General features: G+C 38.8%; 1 protein-coding gene and 1 non-coding gene across 5 annotated transcripts in view; both read left to right on the top strand.

The window, feature by feature from the left end:
- The window catches only part of ASH1L (ASH1 like histone lysine methyltransferase), a 233,625-nt gene that overhangs the window by 111,808 nt on the left and 104,016 nt on the right, over positions 1-17,801 (top strand). For all 4 annotated transcript variants that reach the window (XM_036272123.1, XM_036272122.1, XM_036272120.1 and 1 more), the window contains one exon: positions 4,051-4,230. In XM_036272123.1, the coding sequence (XP_036128016.1) occupies positions 4,051-4,230 (180 nt within the window). The remainder of the gene's footprint in view (positions 1-4,050; positions 4,231-17,801) is intronic.
- Positions 8,635-8,770, top strand: LOC118638064. The gene has a single exon (XR_004961029.1). It is a non-coding gene; the product is annotated as a small nucleolar RNA SNORA48 (small nucleolar RNA).

Below are 17,801 nucleotides of genomic sequence, written 5' to 3'. Positions count from 1 at the left end.
TTAGATCTTCTTTGAATGTTCAGTAAAACTCCCCTATGAAGTCGTTGGAGCCTGGGCTTTTGTTTGCTGGGAGTTTCTTAATTACATCTTCCATTTCCTTAGTTGTTATTGGTCTGTTTAAGTTTTCTATCTCTTCCTGGTTCAGTTTTGGGAGACTGTGTGTTTCTAGAAATTTTTAAATTTCGCCTAGATCGTCCAATCTGTTGACGTATAATTGTTCGTACTATGTTTTAATGGTCCTTTATATTTCTGTGGTGTCAGTTGTTACTTCTCCTCTTTCGTTGCTGATTTTGTTTATTTGGGTCCTCTCTTTTTGTTTCTTGGTGTGTCTGGCTAAGGGTCCATCGATATTCTTTATCTTTTCATATAACCATCTCTTAGTTTCATTGGTCATTTGGATTGTGTTTTAAATTTCTATGCATTTATTTCTGTTCTGACCTTTACTATTTCTTTCCTTCTACTTGCTCTGGGTTTTTCTTTTTGTTACTTTCTAGTTCTTTAAGTTGTAGGGTTAGAAAGTCAATTAGGGCCCTGGCCGGTTTGGCTCAGCAGTTAGAGCATCAGCCCGTGGACCAGAGAGTCCTGGGTTCAGTTTCCACTAAGGGCACAGGTCCCGGCCCTGGTTGGGGTTGTGTGGGTGGCAGCCAGTCAATGTGTCTCTCTCATATTGATGTTTCTCTCTCTCTCCCCCTCTCTTCCTCCTGCTGTATCTGAAGATAAATACAAAAATGATTTGAGGATAAATTTTAAAAAAGAAAGAAAGGTCAATTAGGAATTTTTCTTGTTTCTTGAGATAGGCCTGTAGTGCTATGAACTTCCTTCTCAGAACTGCTTTTGCTGTGTACCATAGATTTTGTGTTGTGTTCATTTTCATTGGTTTCCTGGAAGCTGTTAATTTCTTCCTTGATCCCCTTGGTAACCCATTTGTTGTTTAACATGCTATTTAGCCTCCAAGCTTTTGAATGTTTTTGCTGGAATTGATTTCTAAATTCATGCCACTGTGATCTGAGAAGATGCTTGATATGATTTCAGTCTCCTTAAATATGTAGAGACTTACTTTGTGTCCTAACATTTGGTCTATCTTTGAAAATGTCCCATGTGCACTTGAGAAGAATGTATATTTTACAACTTTGAGGTGAAATGTTCTGTAAATATCAATTAAGTTCAACTGGTCTAGTTTGTCATTTAAGGACTCTGTATCCTTGTTAATTTTTTGTCTAGAAGATCTATTCAGTGGTCTCAGTGTGGTGTTAAAGTCACCCACTATGATTGTATTGCTATTGATCTTTCCCTTGAAGTCCTCCAGAAGTTTTAAAATACATTATGGTGCTCCTGTATTTGGTGCATATATATTTACCAGGGTTATATCCTCTTGTTTGATCGATCCCTTTAATATTATATAGTGACCTTCTTTATCTCTTATTATGGCCCTCATTTTGAAGTCTATCTTATCAAATATGAGTACTGTTACACCAGCTTTTTTTTTTTCATTTCTATTTGCCTGGGAAAAATTTTCCATCCCTTCACTTTCATCCTGTGTGAATCTTTTGTTGTGAGGTGGTTCTCTTGTAGACAGCATATATATTTGGATTGTGTTTTCTTATCCAATCAGCTACCCTATGTTTCTTGATTGGAGCATTTAAGCCATTTACATTTAAGGTTAGTATTGATAGATAGTTATTAGTTGCCATTTTTATTTTTTATCTGTGTTTTTCTCTAGATATATTTCTTCTTCTTATAGCAGTCCCTTTAGCATTTCTCGCAGTGCCGGTTTGGTGGTAGTAAATTTCTTTAGTTTTGTTTTGGGTATTTTTGTCTGTGAAGCTCTTTATTTCACCTTCAGTTTTTAATGATAGTCTTGCTGGATAGAGTAGTCTTGGATTCAGACCCTTGCCTTTTGTTACTTTGTATACTTCATACTACTCCCTTGGGCCTTCAGTGTTTCTATTGATAAATAAGCTGACAGTCTAATGGGAGCTCCTTTGTAGGTAACTTTCTGTCTGTCTCTTGCTTCATTTAAGATTTAAAGTTGTGCCCTGGCTGGTATGTCTCCGTGGTAAGAGTGTCGGCCGGAGGACCAGACAGTCTCAGGTTCAGTTCCCGCAGGGGGCACGTACCTCAGCTGCAGTTTGTCCCCCACCCCGGTTGGGGTCACGTGGGTGGCAGCCAGTTGATGTGTCTTTCTCACGGTGATGTTTCTCTCTCCCCCTCCCTCTCCTGCTCTATCTGAAGATAAATGCAAAAATGTCCTTGGGTGAGGATTAAAAAAGAGAGAGATTTAAAGTTGTTTTTTGTTTATTTAGAATTCTTAATGAATTTAGAGGCCTCTTCCCCCTCTTTTTTAGCACTGTAGATGTTATTTTATTGTCTTCTTTCTGGCTTGCATTGTTTCATACATGAAATTTGTACTCATTTTTATTTTTGCACTCCTGTATATATCGTGTAATTTTTCTCTGGCCCCTTTTATTTTCTTTATCAAATAGTTTTTAGCAAGTTTATTATGATATGCCTTACTTGTTTTATTTGAGTTTATATTCTTTATAGTTTGTTTAGCTTCTTGAAATTCTGAGTTTATCTTTTTTATCAAATTCGGAAAAATTTTTACCATTCCTCTTTAAAATATTTTTTTATTGTAAATGTCACATTATTGTGTCTGGTTTTTGTTCTTTGCATAGTGTTTAATTTATTTTGGTAGACAAGTAACTTGTAGATCAGATTGGAATTTTTTGAATATTGTTTTTAAGCTTTATTAGGGCTTGCCTTTAGTCCAGGGATAGTAAAGCCCTACAAAAATGGGAAATGTTACCCTCTGGGATGTCTGTTGAATGTCTCTGATATTGGGCACTGTCTTTCTGTTCTGCCTAGTAGAATCTGAGTATATACCATCATGTGTGAGCTCTGGGAATGTTCAGGTTATAATACTCTGTATTATATATATGTAATGTTCTTTGTGTAGCCTTATAGAATTTCACCCTGCACATGCACAACTTAGTATTTAGCAATATACTTAAGAAGATCCATACACAGATTTCTAGAGTTATTTTTTTCTCCATAACATTTTTTTATTGTTGTTAATCCTCAACCAAGGATATTTTTCGATTGATTTTTAGATAGAATGGAAGGGAGGGAAGAGAGAGAGAAAGAAACATTAATGTGTGAGAGAGACATCAATTGGTTGTCTCCCATATGAACCCCAGTAGGGCCAGGGTTCAAACCAGCAACCCAGGTATGTGCTGTTCACCAGGAATCAAACCCGTGATCTTCCGTCCATGGCTGACACTCTAACCCTGAACCCCAAACTAGCCAATGTGCCATAATTTACTTCACTACACTACTCTGCCCCACAGTTTCCAGCTACCTTAACCTCTCCATACTATGACTGCTCTCTTTTTTCAACTTACCAACTTTGGGCATTCTCTACTTTGGTTCTACTTCCTCTCCCACAGTCCTCATAAAGGCAGAGTAGCTATAGGACTCATCTCTCTCTCTCTTTCTCTCTCTCTCTCTCTCTCTCTCTCTCTCTCGTTTTTTTGTTTTGTTGGTTTTTATGTTTGTATGTGTTGTGTTTTTCAATTTTTCTCAGGGGTCACAGTGCTGCACTAATTGTTGTCAGATGTCTGGTGATTGTTTTGTGAACATTATCCAGGTTTAGTTTACTGTATTTCTGTTAGTTTCTGTAAGGGGGACAAGTCTGGTATCGTTCCTCTAGCATGGCCATATGAGAAAGACTCCATATCTCCTTTTTTAAATTGCTGTTATGTTGTTTTTTTTAAATATGTTTTTCATTTATTATTTGAGAGAGAGAGGAAGGGAGAGAGTGATAGATGTGATAGATTGACTCCTGCATACCCCCTGCTGTATAACAAGCCTGCAATCCACGCATGTGTACTGATAGGGAATCACACCAGGACTTCTCAGTCTATGGGGTGATGCTCAATCCACTGAGCCACACTGGCAGGGCAAAATTGCTGTTATGTTTTTTAAAATGGCAAACCACTTGTAGGAAAATATTTTTTCACCATAAAATTATCTTTAAACTTCTTTTTATAGCTTTACTGAAGCAGAAGTTGAGATTCCCAGTCCTCCTGAAACCCCAGCCAAACCTCTTGAACCTGAAAATACCCTGCAGCCTGTGCTTTCTCTCATCCCAAGAGAAAAGAAGGCCCCACGTCCCCCAAAGAAGAAGTATCAGAAAGCAGGGCTGTATTCTGACGTTTACAAAACTACAGAGTAAGTAATAGTACCTATCAGCTGACATCCTTTAAAGACCTTGTTATTCTTCCATCTCTGAAAAAACACTTTGACAATCAAAAAACAATATAAATGTAATATACACATATAAGAATCTTATCCCAGACACCTCAATGTTCACTGTACTCATGGTACTACACTATTTTGTTTGGGGTTAATATTTCTTCCCTAATCTTTATCTGCTCTCTGTCTTTCTAAAGTACAGTTCTATACTTTAGATTCTAATGGTGCTTTTTTTGTTGTTGATTAAAAATAATGGCATTATGAATGTACATAAATAATCTTGATGATTTTTCTACATTTGTTACTCATTGATTGAATGCTTTCTGTGTTCCATACTCTTTTACCAGATGAGTAAAATACACCTTACTTTTTTGTTGTTGTTAATCCTCACCCAAGGGTATTTTTTCCATTACTTTTTAGAGAGAGTGTAAGGGAGAGGGGGAGAGAGAGAAAAAGAGAGAGATAGCAAAACATCTATGTGAAAGATATATCAATTGGTTGCCTCCTGCACATGCCCTTGACTGGGAATCAATCCCAAGACCCTTCCTGCTGATGCTGTAACCGCTGATCCACACCAGCTAGGGCAAAATACACCTTACTTTAAAAAGCTTCCTGTTTTCTTGGGAAAGTACAGCTCAATAAGCATTCTAATTGAGAAGTTTTAAAGCCCCAAAAGGGACATCAACTAACTATATCATTGAATAAGAAGTATTTTATAGTCCTGGCCATGTAGCTCAGTTGGTGAAAGCATCATCCTGATACACCAAGGTTGCGGGTTCCGTCCTCTGTCAGGGCATATATAAGAATCAACCAGTGGCCAGGTGTAGCTCAGTGGTTGAGCTCAACCCATACACCAAGAGGTTGCTGGTTTAACTCTCGGTCAGGGCACATCCCAGTTTGTGGGCCCTATCTCCAGCAGGAGTGGATAATCTATGTTCTCTCTCATTGATGTTTATCTCTTCCTCTCTCTTCCTCTCTCTCTAAAATCAATAAAGAGAAAAAAATTTTTTTTCAAAAAATCAACCAATGAATGCATAAATAAATGAAACAACCAATCAATGTTTCTCTTTCTCACAGCCTCTCTTCCTCCCTCCCTCGGTCCTTCCCCCTTTCTGTGTCTCCCAAATCAATAAATGAAAATTTTATAAAATAGAATATGGCTGAGTTGTGTTATAGAGGTTCAACAGTAGTTTTCAGGGTGGAGAAGGGCATTCTATTTAGAGATAACAGAATGTGCAAAGACACATACTAGGTTGCGAAGATTTTTCATATCAAAAGTTTAGTGTTCCAGAAATCCAGTGGTGTTGTGAAAAATAAGCATTGTTTTCCAGAATCCAAGCTGATCTACAAGTAACTTAACTGCCTACCAAAATGAATTGAACACTGAGAAACCATAAAACCATGTACTTACTGACTCTGAGATATTTATCCCAGTAAGCTACAGGAAATTAAAAATGGTATTTTTAGGAAAGGAAGTGAAAAGTACAAATTTGTATTTTAAGATGATAGCTCTGGCAACAGAGTGGAGAGTGAATTGAGTGAGAGTTACTAATGGCAGAAACTCACACTACCCATCTAAAGGTTATCAGGGTCTGAATTTAGACACAAAATTGTGAAATTCAAACATGAGAGTTATTATTTTAGAGATATATCTGACTTGGTTTGGTTTAAGTGATCAACATGTAAATCACAGCACTTATATTTTCCATTGAAAAGATTTTTCTTTGTCTCACCACTGATGTAGATAGCACATAATCTCTTTGAACTCTATTCCTACTTCTTGGTCATGAAAATGTTTTATTAAGCTTATTTTATGCCCTGGCCGGTTTGGTTCAGTGGTTAGAACATCAGCCTGTGGACCAATGAGTCTCACGTTCGATTCCAGTCAAGGGCATGTACTTCAGTTGCTGTTTGTCCCCAGCCCTGATTGGGTCGTGTGGGAGGCAACCAGTCAATGTGTCTCTCTTATGTCGATGTTTCTCTCCGCCCCCCACCCCATCTGATGATAAATGGAAAAAATATCCTCAGGTGAGGATTAAAAAATAAAAATAAAAATATTAAGCTTAGTTTCAACTTCCAGTATTAGGAAATCCTCTAAAATAACCAAGAATTAAAAGGCAGACATTCATTTTCCTCTAATTTAAATGAAGTTGTGAAGTATACAGTAAAAGGTTAGTAGGTATCTTCATAGTGTCTTCAGGAACCTAGACTCCTTTTTTTCTGTTTTTCCGTTTCAGCGCCAGACTTGTACCTATGGTTACCTCTTGTTCAAACATAGCTGCTAGAGTCCAGCTGTAAGGTCTTCATTACAGAGAGCAGAAAAAGAGAAAAGGGAGTAAAAAGCATGCACCTTTTTCTAAGGAAACACCATGGACTGAATATGTCCCCCCTCAAAATTCATGTGCTGAAGCCCTAAGCCCCAGTGTGTTGGTATTTGAAGGTAAGGCCTTGAGTAGTAATTAGGTCATGAAGGTAGAATTCTCCTGAAGAGGATTAGTAGTACTGTTACAAGAAGAGACGCTGAGAGAGAGACTCTCTCTCTCCTATGTGAGGACACAACAAGGCAGTATCTGCAAACCAGGAACAGGGCTCTCGCCAGAACCTAACCCTGATCTTAGACTTACTAGCCTCCAGAACAGTGAGAAATAAATTGTTTGTTGTTTAAGCTACCTAGTCTATGTTGATGTTATAGCAGCCCAAAATGACTGAGGAAGGAAACTTCAAAACCTAGTTTATAGCCATGGCTGGTTTGGATCAGTGGTTAGAGTGTCTGCGAATGTACTGGAGGGTCTCAGGTTCGATTCCTAGTCATGGTCATGTACCTCAGTTGCAGGTTCAATCCCTAGCCCCAGTCGGGGTCATGCGGAGGCAACCAATCAATATGTCTCTCTCACATCTTCCTCTCCCCCCCCCCCCCGCCCCCCGTGTCCTTTTCCCCTCTCCCTCTCTCCCACTCTATCTGAAAATCAATGGAAAAATATTCTTGGGTAAGGATTAGCAAAACAAAAAACCTAATGTATAGCCATTACAAAGGAGAAAATGGAAACGCATTTTGGGACGATCTAATACAGTTATAATTTGGAAGCAGTATTTTTGCTGAATTGAGAAAGCAAAATATGTTTATCAAGTTTTCTGCTAAAAAAATAAGATTTAAGTTTTTACTTGATGTGCTTTTTCTGGATTAAACCCCTAAAAATTCAAGATTAATAATGAAAACAGGCCCTGGCTGGTTTTGCTCAATGGTTAGAGCATCAGCCCATGGACCAAAGAGTTGCAGGTTCAATTCTGGTCAAGGGCATGTACCTCGGTTGCAGTTCGGTCCCTGACCCTGGTTGGGGTCATGCAGAAGGCAACCAATCAATGTTGGTGTGTGTGTGTGTATGTGTGTGTGTGTCTCTGTCCCCTTCCCCCCCCCCCTTCCTCTCCCACTCTATCTGAAGATAAATGGAAAAAATATCCTCGGTTGAGGATTAAAAATAAATAAAAACAGACTATATATCATTTTTTTTTCTTTTTTTTTTAATCCTCACCCAAGGATATTTTTCCATGTATATTTTTTATTTTAAGATAGAGTGGGAGGGAGGGAAAGAGAGAGAGAGAAACATCGATGTGAGAGAGACACACTGATTGGTTGTCCCTTTTTCAACCCTGACCGGGGATTATACCCACAACTCTTTGGTCTGCAGGCTGACATGCTAACCACTGAGCCAAAATGGCCAGGGTTTTTTCCTTTTTAAAAAAATTGAATAATTTTTTATTTTTCAGTTACAGTTGACATACACGATTATATTGGTTTCAGGTGTACAAGCAAGTGATTAGACATTTATATAACCCTGTAGTTGACATTAGGGTTCAGTCTTTGTGGTGTATTTTCTGTAGGTTTTGATAAGTGTGTATTGACATATATTCACCACTAAAGTACCATACAGAATAGTTTCACTGTCCTAAAAATCCTTCATGCTCTGGCAGTTTGTTTTTTGGGCCACGGAAGGATACAAATAAATTGCAAGGTTACTCTTTTCTTTTCGATTACACTTTACAGTCATTATTCTATATTAGTTTCAGAGGTACATTATAGTGATTAGACAATCATGTATTTACAGAGTGGTCCCCTGATATTTCAAGTACCCACCTGATCCCATGCATAGCTATTACAATATTACTGACTATATTCCCTCTGCTGTACTTTACATCTCTATTTTGTGACTACCAGATTGTAGTTCTTAATCATTTCACCCAGCCCTTTAATCCCCCTGCCCTCTGGCAACCTTCAGGCTGTTTTCATTTTGAGTCTGTTTATTTTGTTCTTTAGATTTCACACATTAGCAAGATTACTCTTTTGTATATAAATCATTAAATGTCTTTAAAAATCTATAACAGGGTCCTTGATTTGGGTAGAGTTGCACCTTGTTTGGTGGTACCTGTCTCATTTCAGCCAGGGACAAAACAACTTTTTGTTTATCCCAGCTTGGCTTTTGGTCTGTGCCTGTGCCTGGTTCATGCCCTGGACACAAAGGGGAAAAAAACAACTGATGGGAGACTGTGATTCAGTCAAAATTAGATCAAAATGAAACAACAGTATTGGTATGGAATTAGATGAGGAAATATTAGTAATTACAAGACCAGGAAAGCAGTACACCTTGAGGTTTTCCAGGATAGAAGTAATGTCATGAACTGAGGTGGTAGTCGTGACTGGATGTTGGAAAGTGTGGACTCTTAAATTTCTTGACAGTAAAATTAAAAGACTTACTGGATGGGCCCTGGCCGGTTTGGCTCAGCGGTTGGAGCGTCGGCCTGCGGTACAGAGAGACCCGGGTTCGGTTCCCGCTAAGGGCACGTACCTCGGTTGCAGTTTGTCCCCAGCCCTGGTTGGTTGTGCGGGTGGCAGCCACTCGATGTGTCCCTTCATATCGATGTTTCTCTCTCTCTCTTTCCCCCTCCCACTCTATCTGAACAAAAAGTGGAAAAAATGTCCTCGGGTGAGAATAAAAAAAAAAAACGACTTACTGGATGGTAGGGAGTAAACAACAGCGCTCGAATCAGTGACAGTTCCAGTTTTAAATTTTGTTTTCCAGTGTTAATGATGATGTCATTAGCTAAGCTACAGTAAAAGTGGTGCAGTCCTGGCCAGTGTGGCTCATGGTTAGAGTGTTGCCCCATGCACCAAATGGTCTAGGGCACATGCCTGAGTTGCAGGATCAATCCCACTCGGGGCAGATGCAGGAAGCAACCAATCGATGTATCTCTCTCACACTGATGTTTCACTGTCTCTCTCTCTCTGTCTCTGTCTCTCTCCCTTACCCTCTTCCTATTCCCTCCCCTTCCACTCTCTAAAAGTCAATGGAAAAAATATCCTCAAGTGAGCATTAACAACAACAAAAAAAGTAGTATGGCCCCAGTACCCCTTTTTATTTTTCCATTGATTTTTAGAAAGAGTGAAAGGGAGGACAGGGGAGAAAAACATTGATGTGAGAGAGGCACATCAGTTGGTTGCCTCCCACACAGGAATCAGACCTGCAACCCAGGTACATGCCCTTGATCGAGAATCGAACCCGCGAGCCTTCAGTGCAGGGTTGGACGCTCTGTCTACTGAGCCACAGCAGCCAGGGCCTCAGTACTCCTTGGTTTAATAAAACCTGTGTTACGCCCTGGCCGGTTTGGCTCAGTGGTTAGAGCGTCCACCTGCGGTCTGGAGAGGCCCGGGTTCGGTTCCCGCTAAGGGCATGTACCTTGGTTGCAGTTTGTCCCCGGCCCTGGTGGGTCGTGCGGGTGGCCCTCTCACATCGATGTTTCCCTCTCTCTCTCTTCCTCTCTCTCCCTCCCACTCTGTCTGTAGAAAAAATGGAAAAATGTCCTCGGATGAGGATTAAAAAAAAGCAAAAAACAAAAAACTTGTGTTACTAATGTGTATTTATGTAGGCACCAAAGTATCAAAAAAGTTAACTTGTGTATTACAACTACTGTGCTTGCTATAACAAATTACTTAAATTGCTTGAAGCAACACAAATTTATTATCTGATAGTTCCTGGGATCAGGAGTTTGATATGAGTCTCTCCAGGCTAAAATCAAGGTGATGGCAAGTCTGTGTTCCTTTTGGAGGCTCTAGGGTAGAATCCTTTTATTTGCCTTTTCAGTTTCAAGAGACTACCCACCATTCCTTGGCCCAGAGCTCCTCTGTCTTCAAAACTAGCATTGACAGCCCTGGCTGGTTTGGCTCGGCCCGTTGACCAGAGAGGCCTGGGTTCAGTTCCCGCTAAGGGCATGTCCCTCGGTTGCAGTTTATCCCTGGCCCTGGTTGGGGTCGTGTGGGTGGTACCATCTTACATTTGAGACATCATTTAAATTTTCAGAATACTTTTATATTAAATCTTTAGGAAATGGTAAAGCATGTGGTAGAAACTGACACAGAAAGGTTAAGGAATTTACCTAAGTTTATAGAATTTGACATTAAAATCAGTACTGGATTAATTACTAGAATATGGCTGATTTTCTCCTGGTTTGCTTTAGGAATATTCTTGGTGCTAAATCTAATTTGAATGTAAGATTGTGGACTGGATGGATGCTGAACATCACACCATTCTGTGTATGAAGTAGATTTGGATTTTTTAAAAAATTAATAAACTTTATTTTTTAGGGCAGTTTTAGGTTCATAGCAAAATTAAGCAGCAAGTACAGAGATATCCCTTGTGCCTGCCCCCACACAACCTAGAAATGCTAACTTTCATTTGACAGATGAGAAAACTGAAGCTAATAAAAGATTAAATGACTTGCTCAAGTCACACAGATTATTTTTAGCTGAACTAGGTTCAGTTTATCTGACTTTTATTTCAGTCATTAAGAAAATGAAAATACCCAAAGTGTTTTTTAAATCATTTTATTATACTTAGGGTTTTGTTTTGTTGACAGACAGCATTGTATTACTTTCAAGTGTTCCACGTGATTCAATGTACATGACATAAAATTTATCATTTTAATCCTTTTAAGTGCGCTTTTCAGTAGGAGCCATATCCACTTTAATCTCTAGAAATTTTTCATCATGGCCAACTGAATTGTTTTACTTCTAAAGTATGAATTCTAGTTTCTCCACTGCTACCCAAGTGAGATAATATATGCAGAATGATTGGCATACGGTAGGTACGTGCAGTAGTTTAGTTGTTTCTTCTGCATCTCACTGCCAAGAGATATTTCCTATCCTTTTTTATTTTTTTTAACAGTTTTATTTAGGTGTAATTCACATATTATATAAATTAACTTATTTCAAGTGTACAAGTCAATGGTTCTTGGTATATTACATTAATTTTTTTCAAATTGTTGTAGAATATATATACATTTGCAATTTTCAACATTTTTAAGTGTACAGTTTAGTGGCATTAATTATATTCATAATGTTTTGCAATTGTTACCATTACCAAAATTTTTCATTACCCCAAACATAAACTCTGTAGCTATAAAGCAATAACTCCTCACTCTCCAACTCTCAAATATGTTGAATGTACTTTCAGTCTATGAATTTGCGTATTGTAGGTATCTCATGTAAGTGGAATCATACATTTGTGCTTTTTTTGTCTAAATTATTTCATTCAATGTCTTCAGTGTTCATATTGTAGCATGTAAAAGCTTTATTCCTCTATGTGGCTGAAGAATATTCCATTGTGTGTATATATCACATTTTATTATCTTTTCATCTATTGATGACACTTGGGTTGTTTCTACCTTTTGGCTGTTGTGAATAATGCTGCACTGAACATTGGCATATGTGTATCTATTCAGGTCTCTGCTTTCAATTATATATGTATGTATCTATGTATACACACACACACACACACACACACACACACACTTGGGGGGGGTGGAATTGCTAGATCCTATAATAATTTTATGTTTAGCTTTTTAAAGAACCACCAAACTTTTCCACAGTGGCTATACCATTGACTGTTTATTGTACAGTTAAGTTATTGATTGGGGGGATCTTTTTTCTTTCTTATTTATTTATTAAAAAAATTTTTTTTTCACCCTGGTTGGTTTTCCTCAGTGGGTAGAGCATCGGCCTGCAATCCAGAGAGACCGAGGTTTGGTTCCCACTAAGGGCACATACCTCAGTTGCAGTCTGTCCCTGCCCCAGTTGGGGTCATGTGGGTGGCAGCCACTCGATGTGTCTCGCTCACATCGATATTTCTCTCTCTCTTTTGCCCCCTTTCTCCCTCCAGCTCTATCTGAAGATAAATGCAAAAATGTCCTTGGGTGAGGATAAAAAATTTTTTTCTTTATTGATTTTAGAGGGAAAGGAAGGGAAAGGGGGATAGAAACATTGGTGAGAGAAAACATCAGTTGGCTGCCTCCTGCATGCCCTCCCTCCCCCCCGGGGATCACGCCTATAACTGGGGCATGTGCCCTGACCGGGAATTGAACCAGCAACCTCTTGGTGCATAGGTTGATGCTCAGCCACTGAGCCACACTCGCTGGGGTTGATTGGAGATCTGTTTTTCAAATGTATATGTTTTTACTTTTCATTTCCCTCTTAGCACTGTCTTACTATATTTTTGTTTTCATTCACTTCTATTGGGTATCCCTTGACCCATCATTTGTTTAAGAATATGTTGTTTTCTGCCCTGGCCGGTTTGGCTCAACGGTTAGAGCATTGGCCTGCGGTCTGGAGAGACCCGGGTTCGGTTCCTGCTAAGGGCATATACCTCAGTTGCAGTTTGTCCCCGGCCCTGCTTGGGTCGTGTGGGTGGCGACCACTCCATGTGTCCCTTTCATGTCGATGTTTTTCTCTCTCTCTCTCCCGCCCACTCTATCTGAACAAAATATCGAAAAATGTCCTCGGGTGAGGATTTAAAAAAAAAAAGAATATGTTGTTTTTCACACATTTGTGAATTTTCCAGTTCTCCTTATGATTCATGTATGATTTCAGTCTTTTTAAATTCATTAAGACTTGTTTTGTGGTCTAACACATGGTCTGTCCTGGAGAATTTTTCATGTGCACTTGACTAAACTATTAAATCTGTTGATCTGTATGGTTGTTCTAAACCATTACTGAAATCTTTATTACTATACTACTGTATATTTCTCCCTTCTAGTCTGTCACTGTTTCTTTCACATATTTTAGCGGTTTTTGTAAATATATGTTTATAATTGTTATAGTTTCTTGGTGAATGGACTCTTGTCAATATTTAATGTTCTTTGTCTCTTGTAAAATTTTTTATTTTAAGTCTCTTTGTCTCATGTTACTACAACCTTCCCACCTCCCTTTTGTTTACTATTTGCATGGAATAGTAACCAAAGACAACTGTTTGTGTCTTTGGATCTATAGTAATTATCTTGTAAACAGCACAGTTGGATCATATGTTTTATCTATTTTTCTCCTCTCTGCCTTTTGCTTGGAGAGTTTGATCCATTTACATTTAAAGTAATTATCAATAAGGTAATTTTATTATTTGTTTTCCATTTCTTAGAGCTTTTTGTTCCTCATTTCCTCCATTACTGCTGTCTTTTGTGCTTAGTTGTTTTTGTAGTGACATTTTGATTCCCTTATCTTTTTTTGTTACATAGCTATTTTCTCTGTAGTTACTATGGAGATTACATATAAGTTCCAAAAGATACAACTATATAATTTAAATTGATATCAACTTAACTTTAATCACATACAAAAATTATTTCTATAAAGCTACATACCCCCTCTTTTATGTTATTGATGTTACAAATTACATCTTTATTTGAAAACATACATTCATAATTATGTCTTTTAAATCCTATTTTCTATCTTTTCTCTGCAGTCATCAGCATTATTAAACTATTAAGAGCCTCTTTTTACCTATGGGGGAAAAAAGCATTTTTAACTATTATAAATAATATATGTGGTTGTCAATAACTACATTCAGAAGTTGCTTGTTTTTCTAAAAGGAGAAAATGAGATTACATTAACATAGATGATTAAAGAGCTCTCCAAATGTGATTTGGCTCTTAATGTGAAGTAGAACATATTAGACCATCACTGTTTATATTCTCAGGAATTATACATCATCGATTATGAAAGCTCAGTCTACCACTTTGGAATGGATGAGGGTTGAGAGGGAGTCCATAATCACATTTACATTTTGCTCTATTTCTTATAGAGGCGTGGCTATGCAAAATGTGTTAGTAATTGTCATTGAATAGGCAGCAGCTGTGTTGCTCTAGGCCCCTCTAGTGATAGTAAAGTGTTTTAAATATTTTTTTATTTTTTTTAATTACACTTGACATACAATATTATATTAGTTTCAGGTGTATAACCCAGTTATTAGACATTTATATAACTTAGGATGTGATTACCACTATAAATCTAGTGTCCATTTGATACCATACTACTTATTATAATATTATTGACTATATTCCTGATGTTATACATACTTTATATGCCCATGACCTGTCTGTAACTACCAATTTGTACTTCTTAATCTCTTCACTTTTTCACTCATTCCCCCAACTCCCTCCCTTCTGACAACCATCAAAATGTTCTCTGTCTTTGTGTCCTTGTATTCTTCTTGTTCGTTTATTTTGTTTTTTAGATTCCACATACAAGTGAAATCATATGGCATTTGTCCTTCTCTGACTCATTTTACTCGGCACAATAATACCCTCTAGGGTCCATTCATGTTCTTGCAAGTGGCAAGATTTCATTCCTTTTTATGGCCTAATCATGTACTATTGTATATATGCACCACTTCTTTATCCATTCATCTATTGATGGACACTTGGGTTGTTTCTATATCTTGGCTATTGTAAATAATGCTGTAATAAACATACGATGTATATGTCTTTTTTTGTTAATCCTCACCCAACGATATTTTTCCATTGATTTTTGGAGAGAGTGGAAGGTAGGAAGGGAGAGAGAAACATTGATGTGAGAGAGACACCTTGATTGGTTGCCTCCTGCACAACCCCAAGCAGGGCCGAGGATAGAACCTGTACCCCAGGTACATGTCCTTGACCAGAATCTAACCTACAACCCTTCAATCCAAGGGTTGACACTCTTAACCGCTGAAGCAAACCAGTCAGGTGTGTGTCTTTTTGATTTAGTGTTTTAGGTTTCCTCAGATAAATACCCACAAGTGGAATTGCTGGTTCCTTGTTTGTCTCTTGTTTTAACCTTTGATTTAAATTCTATTTTGTCTGGTATAAGTATTACCCAGCTTTATTAAATTTTTCGTTTCATTTCATTAAATGTATTTTTTCCATTTCTTTACTTTCAGTCTGTGTATGTGTATCTTTAGATCTGAAGTGGGTCTTGTAGACAGCATTCGTAAGGGTTTTATTTTGGTATCCATTCAGCCACCATATGTCTTTTGATTGAAGCATTTCGTTCATTTGCATTTATCCTCACCCGAGGACATTTTTTGTTCAGATAGAGTGGGAGGGAGAGAGAGAGAGAAAGGGACACAATGAGTGGTTGCCACCCACATGACCCAACCAGTGCCGGGGACAAACTGCAACCGAGGTACGTGCCCTTAGCAGGAACCATACCCGGGTCTCTCCAGACCGCAGGCCGACGCTGTAACCGCTGAGCCAAACTGGCCAGGGCTCATTCATTTGCATTTAAAGTAATTATTGATAGATATGTAGCTATTGCCATTTTAGTATTCATATTTTTTACCTTTTTTCTTCTTATAAAAGACCCTTTAACATTTCCTGTAATATTGTTTTGGTGGCAATTAACTCCTTTAGCTTTTTATTGTCTGGGAAGCTCTTTATCTGTTCTTCAATTCTCAGTGATAGCTTTGCTGGGTAGAGTAATCTTAGTTGTATTGTAGGTCCTTGCTTTTCATCACTTTGAATATTTCGTGCCCATTTTTCTGGCGTGCAAAGTTTCTGTAGAGAAAACAGCTTATAGTTTTAGGGAGCTCCCTTGTAAGCAACTGGTTTTCTCTTGCTGCTTTTAAGAGTCTCTCTTTGTTTTTATTTATTTTTATTTTATTAGTTTTTTTATCCTCACCTGAGGACATTTTTTCTTTTCTTTTTTTGTTCAGATAGAGTGGGAGGGAGAGAGAGAGAAACATTGACGTGAAAGGGACACATCGAGTGGCCGCCACCCGCACGACCAACCAGGGCCGGGGACTAACTGTAACCGAGGTACGCGCCCTTAGAGGGAACCAAACCTGGGTCTCTCTGGACCACAGGCCAATGGTCTAACCGCTGAGCCAAACTGGCCAGGGCTCTCTTTGCTTTTAATATTTGGCATTTTAATTACAATGTGTCTTGATGTGAGCCTCTTTAGGCTCATCTTATTTTGGACTCTCTGCAATTCCTGGACTTGTATGTCTGTTTTCTTCACCAGGTTAGGAAAGTTTTCTGTCATTATTTTTTCAAATAGGTTCTCAATCCTTTGTTCTCTCTCTCTTCCTTCTGGTACCCCTATGATTGATGTTGTACCAGAGGTCCCTTAAACTGTCCTTTTTTTAAATTTTTTTTCTTTTGCTGTCCTGATTGTGTTTTCTGCTACCTTGTCTTCCAAATTGCTATTCGATTCTCTACTTATCTAATCTGTTGATTACTTCTAGTGTATTCTCCATTTCACTTAACTGTATTCTTTATTTCTGACTTGTTCTTTTTTTATGGTTTCTGTGTCTTTTTTTTAAGTTGATGGAGTTTCCACAAAGTTTCTTAAGCATCCTTAATCGTTATTGTGAACTCATTATCTGATAGTTTGCTTGTCTCTATTTTATTTTATTCTTTTTTTGGGAGAGTTTTTCTTTCAATTGGAATGTGTTTCTTTGTCTCCCCATTTGGGTTCCCTCCTTGTGTTTGTTTCTATGTATTTAGGTATATCTGCTGTGCCTCCTGGACTTGTTAGAGCAGCCTTATGTAGTAGGTGTCCTGTAGGGCCCAGTGGCGCAGCCTCCACAGTCACCTGAGCCAGTCACTCCATGTGTGCCCTCTGTTTGGGCTGTGTGCAACCTTTTGTTATAGTTGAGTCTTGATTGCTGTTGGCTTGTCAATGGGGAGGGATTGATCCCCAGGCCAATAAGCTACGAGTACCGGCCTTGACTACTGCAGAGGATCTGCTGTGCAGGGGCTGACCCCACAGAGCAGAACTTGCTTCAGCAGAGTTTGATGCCTGCTGAGTCTGCCCCTTGAGTTTGTCATTTATAGAGGTGGTTGGGTGGTACTCCAGCACATTCTGAAGCTGGCCACTGGGTGCGCTGGCTCAGGGGCCACCTGGGAGATGCAGTTCAAGTTCATCTGCTGCCTATGCTCTGCCTAGGACTACTTGGTATGAGCAACAATGTGACCTGCTGGTGGTTACAACTTGTGCTGGGCTTGATGGTGCCTTAGGGAGGCTAAGCTGCCAACCAAGACCAGCTGCCACTAGTGCTGGGCCTGGGGTTGCTTCTGAGGCCAGATGCCATTTGCTTGGTATTTGTGAACGTTTGAGAGATTTTAGAAAAGTCCCCAGCATGAGCCAGGAAAGGCCATTTGTATGGAAAAGCCACTGGAAGCACCTTGGGTGGGCCTGAAATTTGGGTGCGTTGTGGTCTCAGAGAATCACCAGGGCAGGGAAAACTATTAGG

This window comes from Molossus molossus, unplaced genomic scaffold, assembly GCF_014108415.1.
Source record: "Molossus molossus isolate mMolMol1 unplaced genomic scaffold, mMolMol1.p scaffold_m16_p_20, whole genome shotgun sequence".
NCBI lineage: Eukaryota > Metazoa > Chordata > Mammalia > Chiroptera > Molossidae > Molossus > Molossus molossus.
The sequence above is the reverse complement of the archived record's forward strand: the minus strand, read 5'-3'. Positions and strand labels throughout refer to the sequence as shown.